Raw genomic sequence first — 25,471 nt, 5'->3', positions numbered from 1 at the left:
AAACGTGCAAATCTGCAACTATATAAGCAGACAGGAGCAAAAGAACTCGTTCTATAAGATGTAAATTCATGCTTGCCAAATAGTACGAGAGTTGAGGTGCTCCGATATACTTGCCGCCATGTTGTAGGCCAGTAGCCTACGCACGCTACTTCTCGGAAATAGCGTGCGTTCGTCTTACGCCCGCTAAACGCAAGACCAACTTTGCGTACTGAGCATGCTCAGTGCGAATGACAGAAGGGAATAGTCGACACTAACACTTTGCATATGCTGAAAACGCTATACCAAAACTCTCCAATATATAAATTCGCTATCGCAAACCCCACCACAGCTAGAGCTTCGCTGGCTTCCACCTTCCCAGAGTGGAAGGATTCTGAATGTTTTCGATTGAACTGCCCGGCAGGCTTGCTTGAGAAGTTGATTAGCGGATGATCAAATACAGGCGTGACGTGCAGGCTTGGTGGGCAGCTTGCGTGTTGGTATACGTGCACGTGGACCGTTGGGGCCGTTGTAGCCGTTTGAACGCGCTCCAAGACCTGATTTAGGGCACGAAGTCCATATGTCAATGGTGTCCGATTGAACGTATAGATGCACACACCCCGTATGGCATTTCGATATATGAAGTGCAGAGAGAGCCCTTTACAGCCGCGCTTTGTCGTCGTAGCTAGATCGCTGGACCCAAGTAGAGCCGGCGTTCGGTCGAAACCACGGTCGTCGCGGCGTAACCCAGAGGCTACGAAAGCCAAGAGGTTTATATGGTCATAAGCGTTCAAAACTCGTGAACTGCTGGCACTTGTCATACATCATCCCGTTGATGAGCGCAAAGAAAACAGTAGGTACATTTGAGGTAAAATATACCCAATTAACCGGCAGCGCCCGCGTTTATTTAGTTAGGAACACTCGTTGGGTTGCAGAAATAAGATTTAGCGCAGCGAGACACGGACGATGAAAATAACGGGACGGGCGCCTTTCACCGTCCGTGTCTTACGCTGCGCTAAATCTTATTTCTGTAATATGAACCAACTCGCCGAGCAACACGTCTTACTCGTTGGGTTGGTTTTTGCGACAGTAAGCGAAAAAAAGTGGCAGTGCAACGGCGGCACGTGCGGGAAGTAAAGCAAGCCCAAAAAGAACAGAACTCCCGCTGGTGCTGCTTCAGGCAGGGGGCGCGCTAGCCCTGCCAAGGCGGGAAATTTGATTTGCATTGGGCGGTAGCAGTGAGCCGACAACGGCGCTTCAGCCCATTATGGCGAATCACTGTTCTGCACTTCCGACAGCTTTCACATTGAGTGGAACGGCTTCAATTTTTTTAGGAGTGCACATAAGAAAAAGAAAATTTCGGCAGAATTGTCATCAATGCATCGTCCCGCATGAAGTGGTGAATTAATCGTGGTTTCAGCATCCGATTGAGAATGTCGTTTTATGACTGTGTTTCCGGAAGGAGTGTCTCGGTACGATATATCTCGCCATTCCTAATGCGGCTTGACTTTGGATAAGATGCACGGCTGCGTAAATCTAGCTGACAATAAAAAACATGCGGGTGCTGAAAACAGGAGGGCTGGATGAAAAAGGGCGGACGAGGGTAGGGGGCAACCTCTCCAAAGACGCTTCTGCTGCAGGATATGCACTAATAAATCGGTACAAAAAAACATGTCTCTAAAAATGCATTATAAGGGGGAGCCAAGTACCAGGAGAAAGTACTTCTCAGGGGGAGTAATGGCCTCCAACAACCCGCATGGTTCAGCGCACACAAGGCCTTCGCAGCTCGTTTCCTTATACCAGGGACACGCATGCGCACAAGCGCATGGTGCGACGGATCTAACCGCTCAGTTTCGATACGCTCTTCCAGCAGAGGGGAACACAGCAGCCGCAGTGAGACGCAAACGGGTCGCCTTAAGTATACTGCGTTCATTCCTCTCTCGCCGCAAGTCATGTTTCACAGGTAAGCACTCTTTAAAAATTCCCTCCCAGACAACCGTAATAACTAGGGCTTTGTGCAACAAGACCCGCTTAATAAGGGTAGCGTCCTGGGCACGTTGGTACTCCATTGTTAAATCAAATGATTGCGCTAAAAAAGGGGGGCACGCACGGAGTCCTCCCTTCGTCCGTCCTAACTCTGTCCGTGTCCCCCTTTTTAGCACAATCATTTTATTTAACAATGAACACCCGCTTGTTAACAAACGGTTACCTGTTCGCTCCATGCGTACATCACGTCGTCAAAGAGTTGTACGATCGATTGCTAGCCGCCATCCGAATAGTACACGTCGCGCACCATGGTGCTTCATGGTGTATCTCTGTGGGCAGCGTATTGGCGAACAGTTTCTTTGTTTAACAAACACCTCTTAGCTTTTAAGTGCGAATGCACTTTATAAGCGACCCCAAACCATCCACCGCCGGCGGCGGCGGCGGCGTCCGCAGTGCTCCTCTATATTTAAAAAAGAAACAGCATCCGGCGCCAGGTTTCGATCCGAGGACTTTGCGGCCGCAGCGCGACGCTCTACCGACCAAGCCACGGACGCGACGCTGATATCAGTGTTACTGACGCGCCTTATATCTTTAACGCATTCAAACTACGTCGTCAGAGGCGTGCGTTGGCGACTCAGCGGCGTTATAGCGGCTTGATAACTGCGTGGTGTACACGTGATACTACAAACCCGATGGAAGAGATGGAAGAGAAGGCGGCGAGGCGGTGGGCTGCGGGGGCCGAGCGCAAGCGCCGCAAGCGGGCCGACAACCGTGCATTCGCACTTTCACATTCTCCCCCTCGGGGAAATGCGGGGGAATTTTTACGATAGATTTCCTAAATTAAGGCAAATGCTTCATGCGTCATAAGATGACGGCGCAGCTGAGATATATGATTAACGTTAGAGTTGGAGAACTGTAGCCCCACATAATATTTGGTGCAATCGATGAGAGTACCACCGTCAACGTCAGCGCTCGCGCAGGACAGTCGATGTGCGCGAGGTGTTGCCCCGGAAACTGTCAAGATTACAAAAGGATCGTCATAAAATGATCGTCATAAACAGACTAGTCAACTGTCTAGATGATAACGATACGTTACCGCCGAGGATAAAGATATGGTGTGATAACGATACCGGCAAAAGAGCTTTCGCTTAAAATCAGTTTGAGAATTCCGCTCTTTCAGCTGACCTTCAGCGCTTGGATAGCGTGGATACGGAGTGCGCCAGCTCCGTAGCCGAACTGTCCCTTTACATCGAAGTAACGCTATCGCGTCTCACATCTCAAAACACAAATGCAGATGTTCTCTGCGTCTCTTTAAGGGCATAGCTTATGAGGACGACACAAATCCGTCCGGCGTAGACAGAAAACCCCGAACGCACGTGTGCACGTGCCTCGCGGCGACCGCCCGGCGGCCCCGACGCGAGGCGCCGGGCTCGACCTTCGCGAAGTGGCTTTAGCAAAAAAATGAAAGCCGTTACGCTAAATGCGGAAGCGGTCGGACGTGCAGAGCAGTTATTCACCATAATGGGCTGTAGCGCCGTTATCCGCTCACCGCTACCACCCAATGCAATTCAAATTCCCCGCCCCCGCAGTGCTCGCGTGCCCCCTGCCTGAAACTGCGCCAGCGGGAGTTTTGCTCTTTTTGTGCTTGCTTTTCCTCCCGCGCGTGCCGGCATTGCACTGCCACTTTTTTTCGCTTGCTATCGTAAAAACCAACCCAACGAGCGTTCCTAACAAAACGAACGCGGGCGCTGCCGTTTAATTACGTATATTTTGCCTCAAATGTGCCGGCAGTTTTCTTTGCGCTACACAACGGGGAGATGTACGACAAGCGCCAGCGGTTCACGAGTTTCCAACGCTTATGACTATATAAACCGCTTGGCTCTCGAAGCCTCTGGGTTTCGCCGCGACGACAGCCACGACGACGGAACGCCGTGTGGCTCTACTTGTGTAAAGCGAGCGAACTAGGAAGACAAGGCGAGCCCCTAAAGTGTTCTGCACTTCAAAGTAACCGAGGGCACGTGAGCGCGTGCCTCGAGTCCATGGCCCAGCGTCATCCAGGCTTGCGCGTGGGATTACGCCATATGAGGAGCTCCCGCCTTCGTCGTCGTGTAGCGACCGGCGCGCTACGGCTCCGCCACGCCGATGACGATGACGCACTAACCAGCTGAAGAAGTGGAGGTCTCCCGAGGTGTGGACGCGCTAGAAGAGGATTTGCCTTACGCGGCTCCGCCGTCAGACGACGACGACGAAGAGATGGCGACGATTGCTACATAAATAAGCACTGTACATACTTTAACGGTGTTTTGCTTTACAGTTCCGTGCAAAACGGCTTTGCACTGCAGGAGTCCGGCTGCTCCCTCTCTCCTGGGATCCGCTGTCAGTGGGGGGAGAAGCTAGGTCGACCCCTAGCTCTGCTGTTTCTCCACTTGGTCTCCCCATCAGCACGGCAACGTACATACTTCTCAAACTGGGAGTACACAACACTGTGGAGGAGCTCATAGAGGCTCATTTGGTAAACTAGCACCACCGTCTAGCGACCACAAGAACACGACGCCCACTGCTTGGTCGCCTAGGACAGAATACCCCAGAAGAACAAGGCAGTTGTTCCATGGACATACCCATAACCATACGGCAAAACATCTCTCTGGCTCCCATTCCACGGACGATGCACCCTACGTTTCACCTGGGAAGACGTGCGGCGAAAGCACAGGCATTAGATATAGTCCATGGATCCAACCCCAAAACTGTGTACACGAACGCTGCAGACTACGCTCGCGTGGATACGATGACAGCTGTCGTCACCACATGCACCGAGCATGTCGCCAGTGTCACACTTACAGGAATCAACACCACCCAAGCAGAAGAAGCAGCCATCGCTCTTGCCATTGCCCACACCTCAGCCGATACAATCATTACTGATTTTCAAGAAGCATGCCGAAGCTACCTACGCGGAAGAATATCAAGACCAGCTGCAAGAATCCTTCTCCAGCGACCCCCTCAACGCAAGATCAGTCTGACTTAGGCGCCTGCCCACTCGCCCCTTCGCGGCAATCATGGCCCACACGACAGCCAGAGAATTAGCCTACCGGGCACAGCGAGAGGACTGGCTTCAAGCGACTCGTCCTCTAGTAACATACCAAGGCATCACACAGCACTACAAGCTGAGTAGGCAAGAGTATGCTCCTGCCCACCCGTCACTCACCAAGGAACAGGGGCATAAACTCAGGCTTTTGCAGACAAATGCGTTCCCACACCTATCTAAACTTCACGCAATCAACCCCACCCTCTACAGCGCCACCTGCTCACACTGCGGTGAGATCTGTACCCCCTACCACATGGTCTGGGCCTGCCAGAAAAACCCACATGTCCGCCAAATCCCCAACCCTTCCCATGAGCAGTGGGAAAGAGAACTGGCCAGCTCCAGCACCGAAACTCAGCTTCGGCTGGTGGAATGTGCGGAGAAGGCAGCAAGCTCCAACGGGACCCCGAAATGAGGAATACGACCACGTGATCCCCCTTTTTTCACAAAATAAAGTTTACTCTCTCTTTCTCTCTCTCACTCTCGCTCGCTCACTCGCTCGCTCACTCGCTCTCACTCTCGCTCTCGCTGTCGCTCTCACTGTCGCTCTCGCTGTCGCTCTCTCTCTCTCTCTCCATCCTTGCACCACATGTGTGCAAGTTGCGCCGACTTTTTTTGGTGAAACGTTTTCGGAATCGACAGCGGGATTGTTACATTTTTTTCAGTGCCCTCTTCGTCAGTGTCCTGTGCGTGGCTGCAGCGGCGCGGGCGTCGCTCGCCGCAGGGCTGTCAAGCAGGGCCTTGGACCGCCTGGCTGATGAGGCCAGGGACTTGCTTGTGGGCAAATTGAAGGCCCTCGATTCGGAAGAGGCGATGGAGCGCGACGACCAAGGTGCGTTTGAAGGGCGACGCGTTTACTCTTTGCCCCCGCCAACGCAGACGCGCTTTATAAATTCCCACCAAGGAGCGTTCTGCAAGTGAGATAGGGTAGTCAGTTACACGCAGATAGTCCACAATAAGGAAAGAATTTGATTTGTTTCTCGACTGATTGATTGTAGCGTTTAACGCGCCGACGCAATGCAGGTGATGAGGCGCGCCGCAGTGGAGGACTCCGGATTAATCTTGACCACCTGGGAGTCTTTATCGTGCGCCGAAATCTCGTACACACGGGGTTTTTGCTTTTCGCCTGCATCAGAAAAGTGGCCGCCGCGGCCGGGAATTGAACCCGCGTCATCGTGCTCAGCAGCACAAATTTGATAATTGTCTCTCAAATTCTTGGTTTGTCCTACCATTCACAGTTATAAGTGTAATGCTCACGCGTTACTGCGCGATTACTGCATAGGAAAAAAAATCGCTTAATTTCTCATCGTATTTTGTTGCCCTTAAAGGGACTCCACAAAGGGTCAAGAAGCATAGTGAAAGCTTTGGTTATCGCCAGCAGAAAGTGGCGCCGGGTAATTTTCTCTTCGCAGCAGATCCGCATTCCGTTTCTGGTTAGTGGCTACCGAATGCGTTAATTACTGGGTGTTTTCACTAGAGGCGGGACAGGCGTGTTAAGTGGACATACTTAATTTTTACAAAAATTTTATATATCGCCCTTTGGGCACAGGAGAACATTTGTGAACTTGTTGGTTTTCCGAAAGAGACTTTCGCCTACCTAAAAAAGGATTCCCAATCCCGGCTCGGGTGGCAGGTGTGTTGTACAGGTCACGTGAAATTCGACACTATTAAGGTTGTAAAACACAAACTATTTTAGCTATTTCGGCAGATTCTTTTTCTGTCGAGACTTTGCATACTGTCAAATGAGTTCCTTGATGTTTTTCGTTATATTTTTAAGTAAAATTTTTTTAGTAAAACAATACAAACTTGACAATTTCAAAAATTGCCAAAATTTCGGGCCTTCTTTCTCATTATCTTAATGAGCTGGGGAGTTTCATTTTTTTAATTATTATTCCTTCATTCTTTCGCATTTTTCGTGACAATTTCAGTGTATGTAAAAAAAGTGGTTCATTATGAAAATTGCGCTGTATTGCAAGTAATTTGCGCTTTTTGGTCTACTTCGAAAACCATTTCACAGTGGTTTACCGAGCATCCAGTGGACCTGAACCATCGGGCTGTCCCTTCGCTAGAAGCGAGCACCGAAGCGAGCGAAGCGTGACGTCAGTGGCACGCAGCGCTAAAATCACCGCCATCTACGAAGAGACCACGAAGGAACTGTTGGCAAGGTGAAGTCCCTGGAAAAAAAGTGTTACCCTGCCTTCACAGCTTTCCTCGCTTTGATGGAGTCGCGTTTGAAAAGCCGGATTTACACAATGCTTGACATTGGAATGTTAGGTCCACTTCTGTTTTAACAAGTCTCGGTATCTCTATATCACTTCGCCAAACGCCGTCATTCTGCCAGCTGGGTAAACGAGCAACGCACGTCTGGCCTTCGAGGTGCACTCTAGCACGGACTGCCAACTCTTGCAGGGGACTCTCTTGCTGGTTTCAAGGACTGCTAAGAAGATGCGACACGCATACCTTGTTCCGAGACAGTGTATTTCCGGATAGGTTCAATATCTTGCGATTACACAAATCTCCGTGACATTTCAAGATGTGGCGCGCATAGTTTCGGAATGATATTGCTCGGCCAACTCCAGGCTGTGCCCGGTTGGCGGTGTATGCCTATGTGTATGCCTATGTTGCAACCTCTCTCTCTCTCTCTCTCTCTCTCTCTCTCTCTCTCTCTCTCTCTCTCTCTCTCTCTCTCTCTCTCTCTCTCTCTCTCTCTCTCTCTCTCTCTCTCTCTCTCTCTCTCTCTCTCTCTCTCTCTCTCTCTCTCTCTCTCTCTCTCTCTCTCTCTCTCTCTCTCATTATCCCCTTGACGACGCACCCGACGTACCTTTCAGGTTAGGAGAAGGCGACGAATCCGCGCGTAAGGCAGCCCTGGCGCACGTAAACCGGAGGCTCAAGTGTGACACAGGTGAATCGTGCAGCCATGTCTGCCCCCTTCAAGAAGGCGCGGCTTGCGACCCGGACAGTCCGTACAGGGAGCCTGACGGCAGCTGCAATAACCTGGCCAACCCTGGCTGGGGAAAGGCATACGCCTGCGAGAAGAGGCTGCTGGACGCCGTCTACGCAGACGGTAACTAATAGGAATGCCTCGTCTTGCGATAGAAAGAGCGCCACTTGATAGCGCGGAGAAATATGAACAAGCCGCGATATAAAAAAAAATCATCATCTTCTCGTAGGGGAACCCTGAGTAGTATGCGAAGCAGCCATGGGGTCGACTCAAGTTCCCATTAGTTTTCAGTTTGATCGTGGCGTTGGGGGAGGAGAATGAGGGGAGCGGAGCGTGCGCGCGCGTCATTTATACCGCGGAGCTACAGTGGCTCCCCCAGCGGAGTATGCAGCGGCTACCGTCGCGTCTCTAACCCTAAGCTGCTTCGCATTATCGCGCGCGGAGCCACAGGTGTTGCCATTCGTTGCGCAATCCCGGAGAGGAGAGGAGCGTCGGAGAGGAGAGGATGAATGCCTCGCATGCTACTCAGGGTTCCCCTACGGGAAGATGACGGTGGTGGTTGAACGAGAAGCTATCTCGTGATGGGTTGGCCAATCCCTAGGGGCATCCTGCCACAATCATCATCAGCGGTGCGTGGCCAGGTATTCGCAGTGGGGGTGCGGACGCCGCTCAACGGCGCCCACACAACGGCGGAGGGAACAGGCTCGACCATGAGCTGCTTCGCATCTAAAAATCACCGTGTATTTGCTCCCTTCGCTGCAAATGTGGTGTAGAGACACACAGCCTTCTGTCGCCCCTTCCCCGTAGATACCTGTCTTGTCTCCCCACCTAACTCTGACCTCTTTCTGGTCCGTCTCCTCCTACCGCAATAAACACGCTGGAGGTTTCTGCAAGCTAATTCAATTTCTCGGCGTTCCACTACTAGCGTGGCATCAAGTGGAACCTTTTGTTACAGGTGGATGTGCAATGCCACCAGGAGGTATAGGCCGCGGAACGAGTTCTTTTATTATTATTATTATTTTTGCGCCAAAATATTGTTTGCAACGTGTATTTTCTGCAAAAAGCAAGTCCGGAATATTTTTACCAAAACGAACACTGGGAGTATCAGTTATATATGGATATCTTGAGTTAAATATCCCTAATGCTCTTTTTTTTGCTCAAGAAAGGGCCCTAGATTTAGTGGTTTAGAGAGGTTTTGTCTATATAAACTTCTCTTTTAACCTTTTAAACAGGTAACCATTTAAACTAGGCAGATAACCCTTTAAAAAGCTATCTGACTCAAATAAAGCAGTTTGTTCAACTAAACTCCATTGCATCAGACATATTAGAGCTAAAACAAGGTGTCCCGCAAGGCTCCGAGTTAGGCCCGTTACTGTTTATAGTTGATGTAAATGGCATCATAAATATATAAGGTCCGCAAGAACTTATAATGTATGCGGATGGCACTAACGTATTCTTAACATCTATTAATAATATTAAACTTCACACAATGGTAAATGTTTGCTTGGAACAATTATCAAATTTGTTATTAGATAATAAATTGCAACTTAACGCTACAAAGACAACTTACATAATATTTAGCCCATACAATAAAAATGTCGAGAAAGAAATCCTGATTATATTCAACGGAACCAAGTTAAACTGAGTGACAGAACAGAAGTTCTTAGGTGTTTTGTTTCAAGAACAACTTTCGTGGAATACGCATATTGCTCACCTGTCCACCAAACTCTATAAAGTATAGGTCTCATATATAGAATCGGCCATTTGATACCGCTATGATTGAAACAAAACTGATACAATGCTCTCATTTATTCGAAACTATGTTACAGGATTTTGGTGGGGGGGACCACAACTAAAACTAATTATAACAGGCTCTTTGTATTGCAAAAAAGAATTTTGCAGATTTATTTAGATTATCATGGCTGTTACGCAGATTTGAGGATCATTCCTTTATTTACTGAATATTCAATGCTTCGAGCTGACCAAATCTATTACATGAAGGTTCTGCACACAATTTATAAGCAAAAGACCCACAATCAAGTTAACAATAAATCTTCTGGCTGCTATCTCAGGAATACAATACGGCACACTCCAAAAGTAAGAACGAACTATAGTGAGCAATCTGTCCTGTACCAGTCAACTGAAATATTAAATAAATTGGGAGAAAAATTAAACTTCGATGCCAGTGAACACGTTTAAAAACAGGTCAAAGAAGTGTTACTTATTAATCAAAACGCTTGCAATACTGATATATAATTAAGGGTTTGAAATATATGTCTACATGTTCCCCTAAAGGTAGAGATTAAAAACAATTACAAACAAATATACATTCATACGTCATTGTGACATACTAGTGTAACTGATGAAACTTCATGCGTACGAATTACTGAGTTTATGTGTACACTGTGATCCTTCTGTGAATTTTGGACCTATGCTTTGTATAATACACAGGAAATGTAGTAATGACTTTGCTTTGTGTTATTTCTCTATTACGATTGTGCTATTTTGCTTAAATTTGTGAACAGACGTGTTATTATGTACGCTGTAAATCGGGTGGCTGAGGCCCCTGTCAGGCCACGTCAGCCTTTAGTCTCAGCCTCCCCTTGGTTTTGCCAAGAGTGCTATAGAGATCTGTACAGTAGATGCGAGATCCTGGATAATACCGAATGAGGAAGTAGTTCAGGCGAGGTATACATCCTACCAGTAACGACAGAAGAAGTAAAGAAGGCTTCAAAAGAAATGCAAGGGGACAAAGCACCTGGTGAGGACCAGATAAACCTCTTCCAGGGCCCCTTTAAGTAGTCCCTGTGCAATTTACCTGTTCATCATTCATGTTTCATTCGAGCCACGTTTTTGCAGGCCTTAGCACGCTGAGAGTCGCTCGTTCTGGTGGACCTCTGCCCGTCGCCAGGCGTGTGTCGTTCACAATGCACCCAGAGAAAAACAAGCCAGACAAACGGCTGACACATCTGACTATGGCCTTCGGACAGTTCCTCACCCACGACATCGCCTTCGCCCCTCCCGACCCTCTGCCACCACTCGAGACCTTCTTGGGTGCGTACGCCATTCGCAAAGCACTGAAGGGTTCTTTGCGAAACCCACATCCCGCTCTCCTAAGGGCTTACGCGGATGCTAACTCTAATTCTAAATGGGGATAAAAAATTTTGCAGCACTTTTGTAATTTGTGAGGAGCCCATTCTTGTTTGCCTTATCTAAATTTGCCATATCTCTAAAATTTTATAGCCACGTGCTACTACGCTGTACACTCCCACCATAGTAGTAGTACTCACCTTATCTAATTAATTTTAGGTGTCAATCTTAGGTGGACTGTCTAAGAACATGTGGTATTACCGTTTGCTTTAATTTTCCCTTCTTCCCCTGGACTTTTACTCAGTAAGGCATGTTTAGCGTTGTAGAAGGCATGGAAAGTCGACGTAAGAATTTTTTGGCGCTGAAGCGCTTTTCTGTTACAATTTATCGCAGGAGTTCAGACCGGGTTCACCAACGGCAGCGAGCGGCTAAACATGGAGGTGCCCGAAGACGATCCATTTTACTCCAAGTTCGGTGTAACGTCGCTTCCTTTTATACGTTCCCTGCCTTGCTGCCAGTGTGAACTCGGTAAAGTATACCTCCGCTTTTATTGTTTCGTTTCAGTGAAAAAGCGTAGCTCAATAAAATATGAATTCCGAAATTTTTCATTGAGAGATTGCCTCACAGTGCACAGAATTCTTAGATGAATCGTCTTCACCGAGAGTTTTTCTTTTTTGTTGTTGTTGTTCAGGCTGTGCTTTTTTACTAAAACACGATGAGGAAATACATAGGAAATATGTTCCATGCACGACGAGCGCGAATAAGTCACTAGCAGCAGCGGAGCAGTCATGCAACCTGAGTCACGTTCGCAGTGCCCCTCATGCCTTTAGCGGCAGACCATGACACTTTCCGTTTTCCCTGTTGCGAGCTAATTTTAACTCAACCACCCAAAGTTGACCGGACCTTTGCGGTGCAAACCAGATGAACGCAGTTGTTGGCGTTGCTGCAGCCAACAGCAGCACGGTAAAACGCTTTGAAAATGATGACAGCCTTTGGGTACAGAAAAGAGAAAATGTTGGTCTCTCTGTCTGATTGTCGAACCAACCACTTGGCTCCCGGCCGCTACCGAGAAAGACGCATTGTATGAGCTCATGCAGTATGCTATCACCTTCTCTTTATCAACGAAATGGCTAGAAGATCCCAGTGTCTCACACTGGCGGCAATTTTTGCAGCGGCGTGTTCACAGCGTATGGCAAAAAAAATTATAACAATATAGAAAAAGGTCCCAGGGGCTCCATATTTTACATATAAGATGGCTGATATTGCACCTTAAACCTTGTTGTCTAAAGGTGAAGCCGACCGTATTGGGATTTATGTAAGCTTGGTTTTCGTAAGCTAGCGTTCCCACATTGCGTGTTGCGCAGTGGAGCGTGTCTACGTATGGAGGGAGTACGTTTACAGCCCCACTTAAACTCCCTTCCACCGCCGCCGTCTCTTTCTCAAATTGTGTACACTCCGCGCCACGCGCGGCGTCTCTCTCTGCTTAAGTAAGATACAGAAACATACGGCACCGGTACAGGACTGAATCACATATAAAAATTACCAAAAAACGCCCTAAAGGAACTCTTTCAGCCGGTAAACGAAGCGTGGATAAATGGCGTAGCTCCTAAAGAACGGACTGAAAAAATGATGACGCCTATACTAAAACCGGAGCAACTACTGAAGTACCTTGAACGTCTCCGCCCAATATCACTAACGTCATGCTGCGGCCAACTCGCGGAGATTACAATTCTAGAGCGCCTCACGTGGGTGATAAACATCAAGGCAGTGTTGCACCAAGACATTACAGGAGTTTGGCGGTGCACGTATCGACTCAGGACTGCATGCTCCGCCTCAAGCACGATGTTTGCGACTCCCCTAGCAGCGCACAACTGAGAACATTTGTAGCACTCGACATCTGCAAGGCATTCAACAGCGCAAGTCATAAAGCCACGTTACAGAACCTCCAAAGCACCCAATGCGGTGAGTGAATATATAAGCGCATGTGGAACTTTTTAAAGCCATGGAACCATGGCGGTCCTATAAACGGCCACTTGGTAGACCCGTTCGAATCAAGTAAAGGAGAACCACGAGGCTCTATTCTTTCCCCAACTCTTTTTAACATGGTCCTCAAAGATCTGCCCATCAAGCTAGACTCCATCGCCGTCGTTCACTTCAAAGTCTATGCCGATTATCTGGCGTTGGGGTGCTGTCAGGGCTCCCCCGGACACCAGGAGCACCAACTATAGTACACAGGACGCAATTGACGTCGTCACCGTATACATGAAAGACTTGGTCTCAGCTACTCCCCCTCTATGACTGAATTCAATGTCGCGGAGGATGGTCCAGCCGGCCGCACTAGATGGCATCCCCATAGCAAGGAAAAAAGAAACTTAAATGCTTGGCGTTTGGCTTCAACAACAAGGCAAAGCGGACGGTTGAGTTAAAACGATCACTACTTTTATCAATCAGATCAGGCACATGATGAAACGGATTTCAAGGAAGCGACATGGGGTAAAAGAACACGAACTACTGCGAATTTTCGAGGCGTTCATCATTCCCCGCATCTCGTACGCATCCCCTCATATGCGGCTGACCCGCACTAAGGAAGTCAAATTAGAAACGCAACTGCGCAAACCTATTCGTGTTGCCGTGGGACTTCCAAATTACACCCCACTCCACGATATTCGCCGAATGGGAAATCACACTCCAATCTCACTCGGCACAGACATCAACAAAGAAGCGCAAGAGTCTCGTCTGCGCGCCTCTAGACAGGGAGAAGCTATACTCCGTTGACTCAGGTTCCAAATTGGGGAACCAGAAAACAACATTGCAAGACGCACCTCCCCCCTCCCCCCTCCCCCTGGGAGCACCTGCCGAGGCTAACTGTACATCCTATCCCCCACCACACAGGCGTGAAAAACGACCATGAGCGCAGAGCCCACAAAGCGCGTGCAACCCACCATCTAGTGGCGCAGAAGATAGACCAGGGTTATACACCTGTCTCCACCGACGCCACCGTATCAGACGACGTTATAATTGCGACCGGGGCGTACTACGAGAACGTACAAGGTACTCGTCGCTTCCTGAGAATTCATTACCCTGGTCATGCGGAAGCGTTAGCCATATCAGATGCCATCAGGAGCTCCATCGGCCGACGGAAACTACTGATACTGACTGACCGCCAGAATGCGATCCGCCTCTCCTACCGCAACCGCTGAGTGCCATGTCATCGAGGGATACCAGAAAATGTGGCGGCTCACTCACTCGCGCGCGAAACTCTCTTCCGCGAGTCTGAGACTCCAATTGCGCTCCCCGAGGAATGCGCCCGCCACACCAGCCGTGTCGATGAAAGAAAAGCATGCAGCCAAAAGTTGGTTGAGCTGCTTAGAGATCAAAACACACTCTGCATCCCCCCATCTCTTGGCCCCGATCGAAGACAAGTTGCGTACGCCGAGCTCAATTAGGTGTCATAGGCACCCCAAATACCATCCACTACTTGGAAATGAACGTATTAAATAGACACCAGAATGAACAGAAAACACATCGACACCACAGTCATAGAAATCGATCCACAGATAATTTTAAAGGTTTCTGCTCGAAGTTTTTTTCTTTGAAACTAACATGCACACATCTAAGCTCCGCGTAGACACTCTCAAAGCCTTAACTTTTAACGAAAATAGGTCGGCACGAACAACTAACCCCGCGCACCTAGACGCAACAGCCACGCTATCAAAACATGCTTTTCATCTGAGAAACGCAATAAAACATCAAACCCGTTTTTCGAGGCTAGCTAGCTGCGCGTGCTCGGTTAGTTAAACTTTTCTGAGTTTCTAAGGTAATTTTTCTGGGTTTTTTCGAAACCCCACGTACAACGTCCCGACTGTGTGACGTCACGACCGTGGGACGCCATGACATTCTTGACCAATCCCAGTCTATATTTTCAAAATGGTTATCAGACCGCTGTGATGGTCGGTTATGTACTGGTGTTTTGCCTAAAACGTGCCGTGGGCTATGCTGCACTGTGAACCTGCTATACACGAACCCGTATTCACACGAATGAATCGTGTCACCAAAGGTAGTTCGCGAAAGGCTCTCTGTGTTTTCTTCGGTTTCAGCGGTATTATAAAATGCCCACAAATGGCGCTAGTGGTGTATAGGACCACAGAAAGCGCATATGAAAATTTGGTCGAAACCCTCGAAACCCTCTAGCACTGGTTGCAAGAAAAATTCATGAAGTATGTTGCTAAATGCTCAAACTCTGCACTCGTTTTGGATTACTGTATTGCAGTGTTAAGGACTCTCACATGATGCAGACGTTAACAGATGACTGGGAGAGGATTATTCAACCTGATAATACAAAAATGAGTAGTTGCTCTGGCCACATTGCGATGTACTGCGTCATGATGCAAGCGCGATCACAGCCGGATGCTTTTCCATGTTCGACTGCGAGCTTGATCACGAGCCGGTCGTCGCTCTCGCGTGTACTCCGGGGCCAACGGCTGATCACAACAAAGCGCTAACATTGCCCTCAATTGATACACTGTAGAACAAGGCTGCCCCGTCGGGTTCCGCACCCTTATCTCTAATCATTGAAAATATTCCCTGTATGCAGCGGCAATGTTGAGATGGCAGTAACAGAAGAAGACGGAATGCTGAGTTCTGTTCCATTTCACTCGATTTGCTTGTGCGCTTCAACCAATGTCCTTGGCCAGTGTGCACCTGGGTATGCCCTTCATACCATGACATGGTGAATGCTAGGATAAGATGGTTGGCCGACACGATCTCTTCTAATTCATCCAAAACAGCTGCAGCGCTGTAGAGTTACTTCAACTCCATTGATAACAACGCCGGGTTTATCCGTGATATTCCTAGTGAAGTTATTCATACTACAGGCCGCCTTTCACAGATAGAAGTACGTAGGCAAAGCACGCCAGCTTGATGCAAAGCCAGGTGGATTTCCCATAAACACAGCTTTTGCCAAAAGCTGTCCAATTTAGCCCAACGCGTACAGTCTTTGTCAAAATTTTGTAGGCCACGGCAACCGTGGCCGAGGTAGGCGCGCGGCCAAACAGGGGCGCTGCGGTGGGGTTACCGCGGTCGGCAGGTTGCGGGGCTTGAGGGAGCGAGGAAAACCTCCTTTCTTGACTTCGTAGTACGACTGCTGGTGTTGCACAAGCGCGGCGCGAAGTTCCTGCGCTGAAGCGAAGTTCCTGCGCTCAGGCAACAGCGAAGGCGAGAGCGAAAGTTCTCCTCGCACTCTTTGGCTGAGCAACCAGACGACAGCGCCAACCGCAGCAACCCCTGCGGGGCCGCGTGCCTGCTCCGGCCACGGTAGCCGTGACCTTGCGTGACCAACAAAATCCTTGCAAAACATGTGCGTTATTGTATATATTCCAGGCAGATTTATTTGAATAGAAATTTTTGTAGAAAACGCCCACTTCTTGAGATTACTTTTCTGTTCCTTAGATGTTCGTACATGTTCGGAACTTAATGCAGTTATGTAATGTGTTCTGATCACAGCTAGAGCAATTTCAGTTTTTACGTTTTCAAAGAAATGCGCTTAATACAGAAAAAAAATCTCACAAATCCTCGAAACATTTACGTAAACAGTGCAATACAAATTGCCTTGCTCAATCAACAGCTTTATGAACATTCGCGTAATCTTCCTTCCACAGGTCCGAGGCAGCAAATGGACTCGAGGACGTCGTTCATTGACGCTTCACAAATTTACGGCATCAAAAAAGAGATCACGGACGCCTTAAGATTATTCTCCGGTGGTACGTTTCTAAAGCCTGCTTAGTGCCGCACTCTACAGCGAATTATTTTACTTTAGTAGACGCACTAGCGTCACAGTTAAAGTGATCTTTGTGCGTTAAATCGCTCGTTCGAAATGAACCAACGGTTGGCCCCAACACGACATAGCAAAAAAAGAGGGTAGGTAAAAGGCCCGCGTGCATGACGTTATACCCTGGTTAAAACAATAACAGATCCGCCGCATTCAGTTAACGTACGTATAACGCCTGACTAACTTTGTTACTAACCTAGTTGACGGTGTGCATTCCCCATTAACAATAAAACCTTTTTTAACTCTGACATACTGTATTTACGCGAAGTGGTGCCTACCCGCATTCCCTCCATAATTCAATACGCTGGCCTGCCCCGCCCCGGCAGTTTCAACACTCACAGATGGCATTCTCCTGCTGGCTCTGTATACAATAAGTGATAAGGGTGCCATTAAAACCCAATAAAAATAATCCGACTTTATCTTTGACACGCTGTATACTATATAAGGAAAGCGTAGGACCTTCGCGAAAGGTAAACAAACCCCTACTAGAAGGCTGATGCTGAGATAACGCAATGTAATGGTTTATCAACCTAAATAAGCCGACTCACGTTCAAATACTCTAATGCTTGGTTATTTCCGCTCTTTTTTTGAGAATATCCCAATTGCCTCTACTGTGAGGGATGCGATATGAAATTTGATCTTCATTGGTGCTGGTGGCATGGCCCGCATACGTTTGAAAAATACCAGAACTTGTGCTTTATCATGAACTCTGCCACGGCGCGGAAGGATAGCTTAAAAACGTTAGTTAAATTTTTTAATGACGAAATTTAATGTTTTAATGAAAATTCCTGGGTTATCCTGGCAGAGTGGCGAAAAAGCTACGTGCGACCTACACTTATTATGAGTTATAAAAAGCAATTCCTCGTGCCTTTGCGGACAACGCTGGCCTCCCTTCACACAGGCCTCCTGAAGGAACAGACAGTGGGAGGCTACGCTCTGTTGCCCCAGAGCCTCGATCCCGACAACGACAGGTGCAGCAGCCCCGCCGAAGGCAAGATCTGCTTTAGATCAGGTGAGCACGACAACGTCCCAAGTACACGCGTTCATGGAAGTACACTACTACCATCAAAACGGCCACGACACTTCTGCAGATGATACGGGCTTTTTGAAAAAGATACGAAAGTACTTAGGCAATTTTTGTATAATGTTTGGTTTTTGCACCCCGCACTGTTGCGTATTTCTACAGAAAAAAAAGTCTTGCCGGCTTGAGGTGATTGATTGCGTTGACAAAATAAGGTCGCATACTACGATGGGAGAATCAGTTTGTGACAATACAGAACGCTGGAACGCCGACTACCATTTTTGTTCTTGCAGTATAATTTGCCATATTACTTCATTAATGTTGCATTTACTGTTTGTATTTACTTTATCACTGTTGTATTCACTGGCTTATCTAATCTAGTACTTAGTTACTGTTCGCATTTACTTTATAACTGTTGCATTTACGGCATTATCCAATACATTACTTTTATCACTGTTGTATTTACTGCTTGTTTTTACCTTATTAGTACTGTGCCTACAGCGTTATCAAAAAAACTATGGTTGATTGCCCTGCCATAGGAATCGGTAAAACACCAAAGTGAAATGTGCAGCGAAATTTGCAGCTGAGCATGATTTGTGGGTCGGCGGCTGTCTTGTGGGTGTGCTTGGCGAGCGACGTCCTGCTGGCGGCTCGCTTCGGCAAAGGCGTACTGGCGTCCTTTCCGTGACGGATATGACTTCATTGAAATTTTCGTGTATCTGGGAATAAAGACTTTCGTGTTAATATTACTTCACAACCGTTGCGTATCATTACTAGCAGCCCTCGCCATTCAAGTGCATCACCTCTACTCCGCGAAACTCAGTTTTATCTGTCACAGCATTGTTCGATTATAACATAGGTTTTTTTTTTTCAAACTACTCAACAAACAATTATGTTTTGAACTTCTTGACGTAGGTACTTTAGTGAATCGTAACATACTAGATTTGCCTTGAATAACAACTTGTTATTACCTAAGGTAAAAACTAATTATGGCCTGCAAACATTTCATTTTGCCGCCATTAATCTGTGGAACCGCCTACCACTAAATATTAAGTCTTCACATTCTATCACAGCTTTTAAAAAATCTCTAAAAATCTTCTTCTAACCTGATATGTTTCCTAATTTCTTGGTTTTGCTGGTTTGACTTTCGTCATTTGTTTACACAGTAGTTTTTTGTGTACTTTTGTAAACCGTTAGTTTTTAATTGTGTATAATGATAATTTGCTTTTTTAATGCCGTTTGTATGTACACAGCTTAATATTTTAGTAAATTCTATATGAAAACCATGCACTACATCTTTTTGCTTATTTGTTTTCTTCACTTAGGTTTTATTGTACTTGTTTTCGCTTCCACGGCTGCTTCTGTAACGTTTTTCGTGTACTTCATCATCGAGGGTCCCAGTGCAGTCGCTGACTTCGGGACCCTTGTTTGTAAACTTCCTTTGTAACCGTTTACTTTTGATGAATGAACTTCAACTTCAACTTCAAAGGTTATTTAGACCTGTGCAGTGCTTGTCCGCGGCCGCTATTGACGCGCACGCCTCCTGCAGGAGACTTCAGGCTGAACCAGAACTTGGGACTCGTGACTTTGCACACGCTCTTCTTCAGGGAGCACAACAGAATCGCCGGAAATTTGTGCGCCATCAACCCGCATTGGGACGACGAGCGCGCCTTCCAGGTCACCAGGTGGGCATTTACTCAATCTGGGCTGCGCAACTGAAGCTAGCGGCTGCTTCTTAACGATACCGGCCATTTTGTTCCTGGCATGGCTGGTAAACGTGGAACACGCGAACATCATCGAAGGTTCCCTGCTTCTTCGAAACCGTTATATTGATGTTAAATGAGAAATTAAAGCTGGCTTATAAGCATAACCCTATAAGTGGTAGAAGAATTCCGCGTCACGAATTTTGCTAGAAGCCTCGCACAACCCCAACCAGGAAATGCTGCCCTTGTAATTGTCGTCCCGAGCAATGAAAGAAGCCCTCTCGCCCCCAAGAGTGCGGCACTGTCCGCTACACGCGCGCACGCACGCACGCACGCACGCACGCGCACACGCACACGCACACGCACACGCACACGCACACACACAGGCACACCCGCACGCCCGCACACAAACACACGCATACACACGCACACAGACACACACACGCACGCTGACACACCCCACGGACGCACACGCACACGCAAACCCACACGCCCTCACACACGCATGCTCACACACACACACACACACACACACACACACACACGCACACAGACACACCCACGCAAGCAAACGCACACCGACACAAACGAGCATACAGACAGACACACGCACACACACTCGCCCACACACGCACAGGCAGACACACACGCACGTACGCACGCATACAGAAGCTCACCCACACGCACACACACACACGGACAAAGACACAGGCATGCTCACACACGCACGCTGGCACGTATGCACGCAAGGACGCACACTGTGCGTGGGTTCCGTTTCTCACCTCTGTAATTGTAATTTGATCTGGTCTTCTGCCCCGAACACGTTGCTGCGTCCGGTTCTCACCTTTTCGGTTTTGTCACGGGCAGTTTCTAAATGCCCTCACGTCCGACCCTACTGCGTTTCTCTCCGTTCTGCATCTCTCGCCCAGGAGGATCGTGGAGTCCCGGTACCAGAACGTCGTCTTCAACGAGTGGCTTCCCGAGATCATTGGACCCGAGGTCACGAAGAGATACGGGCTCCGTCCGCGTAGCTCCGGTTACACGAAGTACGATCCCCAAGTGGACCCAACCATGGTCAACGAGTTTGCGGCGGCCGCCTTACGATTCGGTCATTCCGACATCAACGGGAACTTCAAATTGTGAGCAATCCTGGTGATAGACGATCACGAATGCGGATAAACGGGCATTCTCAGCAGCAAAAATTGTGATGACGATGAGTTTTCGAGGTGCACAGCTTAGCTAGTAGCAAGTCACAAAGTGTAGTAACAATGATTTTTTTTGTTTGCCACGGCTTTTTCAGCCAAAGGTGGTTTAGCCAGGGTCCCTGGAGCCTTGGTGCAAGGGTTGTGCCAGGACCGAAGGATCATTTCGGGCCACTGGCTCTGCGGAGTAGCCGCCAAATCACGAGCTCTGGGGTGATTAGCGCACATTTGATCTTCGGCACGCGCCGCCGCAGCCACCACATCGGCGCTTACGCAACTTGCGGATGTTTTTCAAGCCGTATCAAAAGCCCGCAGCTTCGCTTCGGTAAAGGGTTCATGTCGCTAGTCATGAAGTGCCCGCCCTGAAGGAGCATGTTCTGTGCCATGGTCAAGACGCGAAGTTTAGTTGAACTTTTTTAACGTCGACCTTTGCTAGATTAAAAAAAATAGCAGTGGCTTAGCTCACCTATGCCAGGACATGCGTAGCGTGAACTAAGGTTCAGCTGCTTATTCTTAGCTTTCCTGGTTGTCTAGGATTAGCTTGATTATCATGCTTACTGCTGCTTCAATGACACACACGCGGTATACGCATTATGTGACACATGTATATTTATCAAGCGGCTCCGGCGCAGCGTCACCAATTGCCCCAGAGCTAAGCTGGTCCCACAGGCGCACGCCGGTGTTGCTGTGATGCACGAGCCATCGGTTCCACACCCGGCCACCCCTCGTATGATCATAATGTGGACCGGGCCACCACGTGTGGAACGGACATCGGCGAAGATGCTGGGCGCGTGGGGTGCGTGAGAGACGCCGGGCAGCGAGCAACGTTCTGTGCGCCCTGTGACGTCACTGCTCCTCGCGCATGCGCAGCACGGCTCTCCAGGAGCCACGCGAACCTGCTCAACCTCGGCCGGTGTAGCTCACGCCACAAAACGGATGAGCTCATAACATCATCATAATCATCACCATCATCCTACTTAGGTCCACTACAGGGCGTGCCCCATTGACCTTCAGCCAATCCTGTCCTGCGCTGGTCGAGTCCATTCTTTGCTTCCTTATTTCCTTATTTCGTCCCTCCATCGAGTTATTGGCCTTCCCCTTCTTCAAGATACGCCTCTCGGTATCCACTCTGCTGCCCTGGTGCTCCACCGATTGTCATTTCATCTCACTACATGGCCTGCCAGAGTCCATTTCTTTCTTTTAGATGCGAAGCATCTCATTCTCGGGGCTGTGTCCCTCCCTCCCTCGTTGTCGTTGTCCGCCGTCCGCAGTCTACTGCGCATGCGCGTCTCTTCAGCCACGTCAGCGTTTGGGATGACGTCAGCGCAGTCCACTATAAAAAGAAATAGCTAGGCGGCGCCCGGTTTCGATCCCACGACTCTCTGGCCGCAACGAGAGGTACGTGGCGCTCTTCCCACTGCGCTACAAACCGAGACGGAAGCATGTGCTACGAACGCGCCTTATGTCCTTCACTCATTCAAACTACGTCGAGAAGCTACTGGTACAACGAAGGCACGCGAAGCTGAACGTCAACGGAAACGACGAACTGAAAACTAATGGGAACTTCAGTCGACCCCATGGCTGCTTCGCATACTACTCAGGGTTCCCCTAGGGGAAGATGGTGTAATTTTTTTATTTGAACTAGGATTTTCCGTGGTCGAGGAAGTTCGTTTCCTGTCCCTAAGTGTTTCCCGTATAATTATATGTTCGATGGTCCGTTGAGCCGACCTAGGGGTGCTTTCAATTTGTTTAGTAAGACGCCAAGTATTCGCTCCTAATGTCATGACCGGAAGGACGCGCTGTTTGTATATTTCAACAGCGAAGCTGTTTAGCTCAGCCAAGATTGCGGCGACCGCCCGGCAGATAAAAAAACCAACAACATGCCGAGCGCTCATGTGTGCGGGCCTCCCGGCTTCCGCCCAGCGCACCGGGCGCACGTGTAATGCGGGTAAACTGTAATACGCATTTACACTATATATATACGCATTTACGTTTTATAAAAGAGCAGTTATTGGATCAGTACCAGCGTGATACCATAGTAAATAGAAACATGACGCTTCTTTTGCATCAAAAGTATTGGCAATAAAAGTTCGCTGTCACGCATGAGGGTGCAAAACTAATCTTCAGATGCGTCCGAACTAATGCGTCAGAACTAATCTTCAAAAAAAATTTCCCTCCTAAAGGAAAATTTACAATCCTGATTTTTGCGGCGTAAACGGAGGACATAATGTCTGCCAAATGAACCATACAACGTTTTTTTAATACGATTTCCACAAGGCGAAATTTGCGTCTCAATGTACGGAAAATGTGCGTTTTTGCACATTTTAGCATTTATTTTCCGAGAACGACTTCCCTTGAATGCTTCAAAAATATTTTTGAGGCAATGTACACAAAAAGATATCACTTCAAAAAAATGTTCGGTTCTGTCCACGTTGCGAAAAATATTCTTGTAAATTGTTGAAAAAGCACCATTTTGGCTTCATTCTTCCACAAAAAACGAGGGAAACATACCTCTCTATGACATTACCATGGAATTGGCCTAAGAGGCCAGAAAACACACGGGCCACAACCAGAGTTTCACCTTTTCACCTTCTCCAGAATATTTTAAATAAATTCACAAAGTGAACGCCGTTTCACAGGCACCGCATAATTAAAGTGTTATTGCGTGGAAGAAAAAAAAAACTTCGCACGCCAAGCTACAACCAGGGCTTTTGCGGGAAGCGGTATTGAACAAGAATTTTTTTTTTAGAAAAATTGAAAGGGTCCAGTGCCATACCTGCGACGCTTGGCGTGGAACGACCCAGTAGCCAACGTTATTTGCTTCGGTGATTTTGGCGCCGCAGTCAATTCCTCACAAACGCTCCCTACCCTAAAGAGGGGAATAAAGGTCACGTCGTTATGAAGAAGAACGATGTGTCCTCCTGAGAAACAAGCTAAAAAATCCTTGATTCAACTTTCCTCAGGGTAACGACATGTAATCATTGATTTTCGTTTAAGAATAGAGAAGAAATGAGCAAAAGTGCACCAATAACCTGTCATGAGGTTTGACGTCCCTCCCAATCGCCCCGAAAGGGCAACCCAACCGCATGTTTTAAGTGCACAGCACTTTAGGGGCTCGCCTTGTCGTCGTAGCTCGCTCGCCGGACCCAAGTAGAGACACACGGCGTTCCCTCGTCGTGGCGTAACCCAGAGGCTTCGAATGCCAAGAGGTTTATATAGTCATAAGCGATCGAAACCCGTGAACCGCTGGCGCTTGTCATACATCTCCCCGTTGTTTAGCGCAAAAAAAAAAAAAACTGCAGGGACACTTGAGGCACAATATACGTAAATAACCGGCAGAGCCCGCGTTTATTTAGTTAGGAACGCTCGCTGGGTTGGTTTTTACGATGGTAAGCGCAAAAAAGTGGCAGTGCAACGCCGGCACGTGCGGGAGGAAAAGCAAGCACAAAAATAACAGAACTCCCGCAGGCGCAGTTCAGGCAAGGGGCGCACGAGCACTGCGAAGGCGGGAAATTGGAATGGCCTTGGGTGGTAGCAGTGAGCGGATAACGGCGCTACAGCCCATTATGGCGAATCACTGCTCTGCACTTCCCACAGCTTTCACATTGAGTGGAACGGCTTCATTTTTTCTGGCATGCGTTTTTCACCCCTTATTCGCACGCGTACCGGTCAGACAGCAGCTGCGTAGCATTGTAACAACCACCGTCTGTCGGCTCAGCGGAACATTAGAGGAGAAGGCAGCGCGGGCCGGTTTCAGACTGTTGGGTAAGAGAGCTTTGTACGTTTCCACCCATGGATCTGTGGGCAGGCAGTGGTTGTAGCGGCGGGTTCTTTTTTGTGTTCGCCACTAATTTCCGTGCTTTTTCTTGGGCCACGGCTGTATTTCGCTTCGATGAGCCCTCAGGTGTAATGGGTAAAGTACTGAAATGGGTAGTGTAATGTACCAGGTGTGTAATGGATAGTGTCACAGCCAGAAAATATTTCTCCGGGGGTGTTTACGCCACCAGTAAGGGAATGAAAAGAAATAGAGCCTGCGCCTATCATCTTAAACATGTTGCTACCTTATTAGCTGACATTTTTATCGCAGTTTTTATATTTCTAATATATCGATATGATGTATAAATAGCATGGGTGAGGAAGGGGCCCAGAAAGATGGAGAAGGGAGATGCCACTCTCACAAAATTCCAGGAGGTGTTCTGACGCCGACACACTCTCCCCACTGATGGATTTCGGGAGTTCAATATTTAAGCGACAAAATAAATGCATGAAAGGTGGTGTTTTTTCAGCGATTGTACGCTGGTCCCGAACTAATGCGAATGGCTGCTACAGTTCTTCACTTTTTCAACACTGCCATATCTCACATGCAGGCTCGGACGAAATGGTAAACAGGTAGGAGAGATCCTGCTCAAGGATAACTACTTCCAGCAGTTCGACTTCTATGAAGGCACCACCGAGGACACTGCTCTCCGAGGATTCATCCACGAGCCAATGCAAACTACTGACAGGTCTCCGATCGTTTTTTTTCTTCTTATTTTTATGCGCCATCACCAAGACCGCGCATTGCACCATTAACTGCTACAGCGCTTCGTTTTTCCGTCACTGTTTTTTAAGTATCCCAATTTTCGCTGTAGTCTGACATAAACCTG

The 25,471-nt window shown here is 48.2% G+C and overlaps 1 protein-coding gene across 1 annotated transcript in view; it reads left to right on the top strand.

Annotated features, from left to right (window-relative positions):
- Positions 1-5,015: 5,015 nt before the first annotated feature.
- LOC144160114 (salivary peroxidase/catechol oxidase-like) overlaps positions 5,016-25,471 on the top strand; it is a 32,168-nt gene continuing 11,712 nt past the window's right edge. The window contains exons 1-11 of the mRNA XM_077691720.1: positions 5,016-5,127; positions 5,742-5,873; positions 5,946-5,958; positions 7,870-8,105; positions 10,842-11,073; positions 11,494-11,600; positions 16,730-16,831; positions 17,801-17,911; positions 19,470-19,605; positions 20,553-20,762; positions 25,193-25,330. Of these exons, the coding sequence (XP_077547846.1) occupies positions 5,016-5,127; positions 5,742-5,873; positions 5,946-5,958; positions 7,870-8,105; positions 10,842-11,073; positions 11,494-11,600; positions 16,730-16,831; positions 17,801-17,911; positions 19,470-19,605; positions 20,553-20,762; positions 25,193-25,330 (1,529 nt within the window). The remainder of the gene's footprint in view (positions 5,128-5,741; positions 5,874-5,945; positions 5,959-7,869; positions 8,106-10,841; positions 11,074-11,493; positions 11,601-16,729; positions 16,832-17,800; positions 17,912-19,469; positions 19,606-20,552; positions 20,763-25,192; positions 25,331-25,471) is intronic.

This window comes from Haemaphysalis longicornis, unplaced genomic scaffold, assembly GCF_048455015.1.
Source record: "Haemaphysalis longicornis isolate Haplotype H1 unplaced genomic scaffold, Haemaphysalis longicornis Haplotype H1 scaffold_10, whole genome shotgun sequence".
NCBI classification, from domain to species: Eukaryota; Metazoa; Arthropoda; class Arachnida; order Ixodida; family Ixodidae; genus Haemaphysalis; species Haemaphysalis longicornis.
The sequence above is the reverse complement of the archived record's forward strand: the minus strand, read 5'-3'. Positions and strand labels throughout refer to the sequence as shown.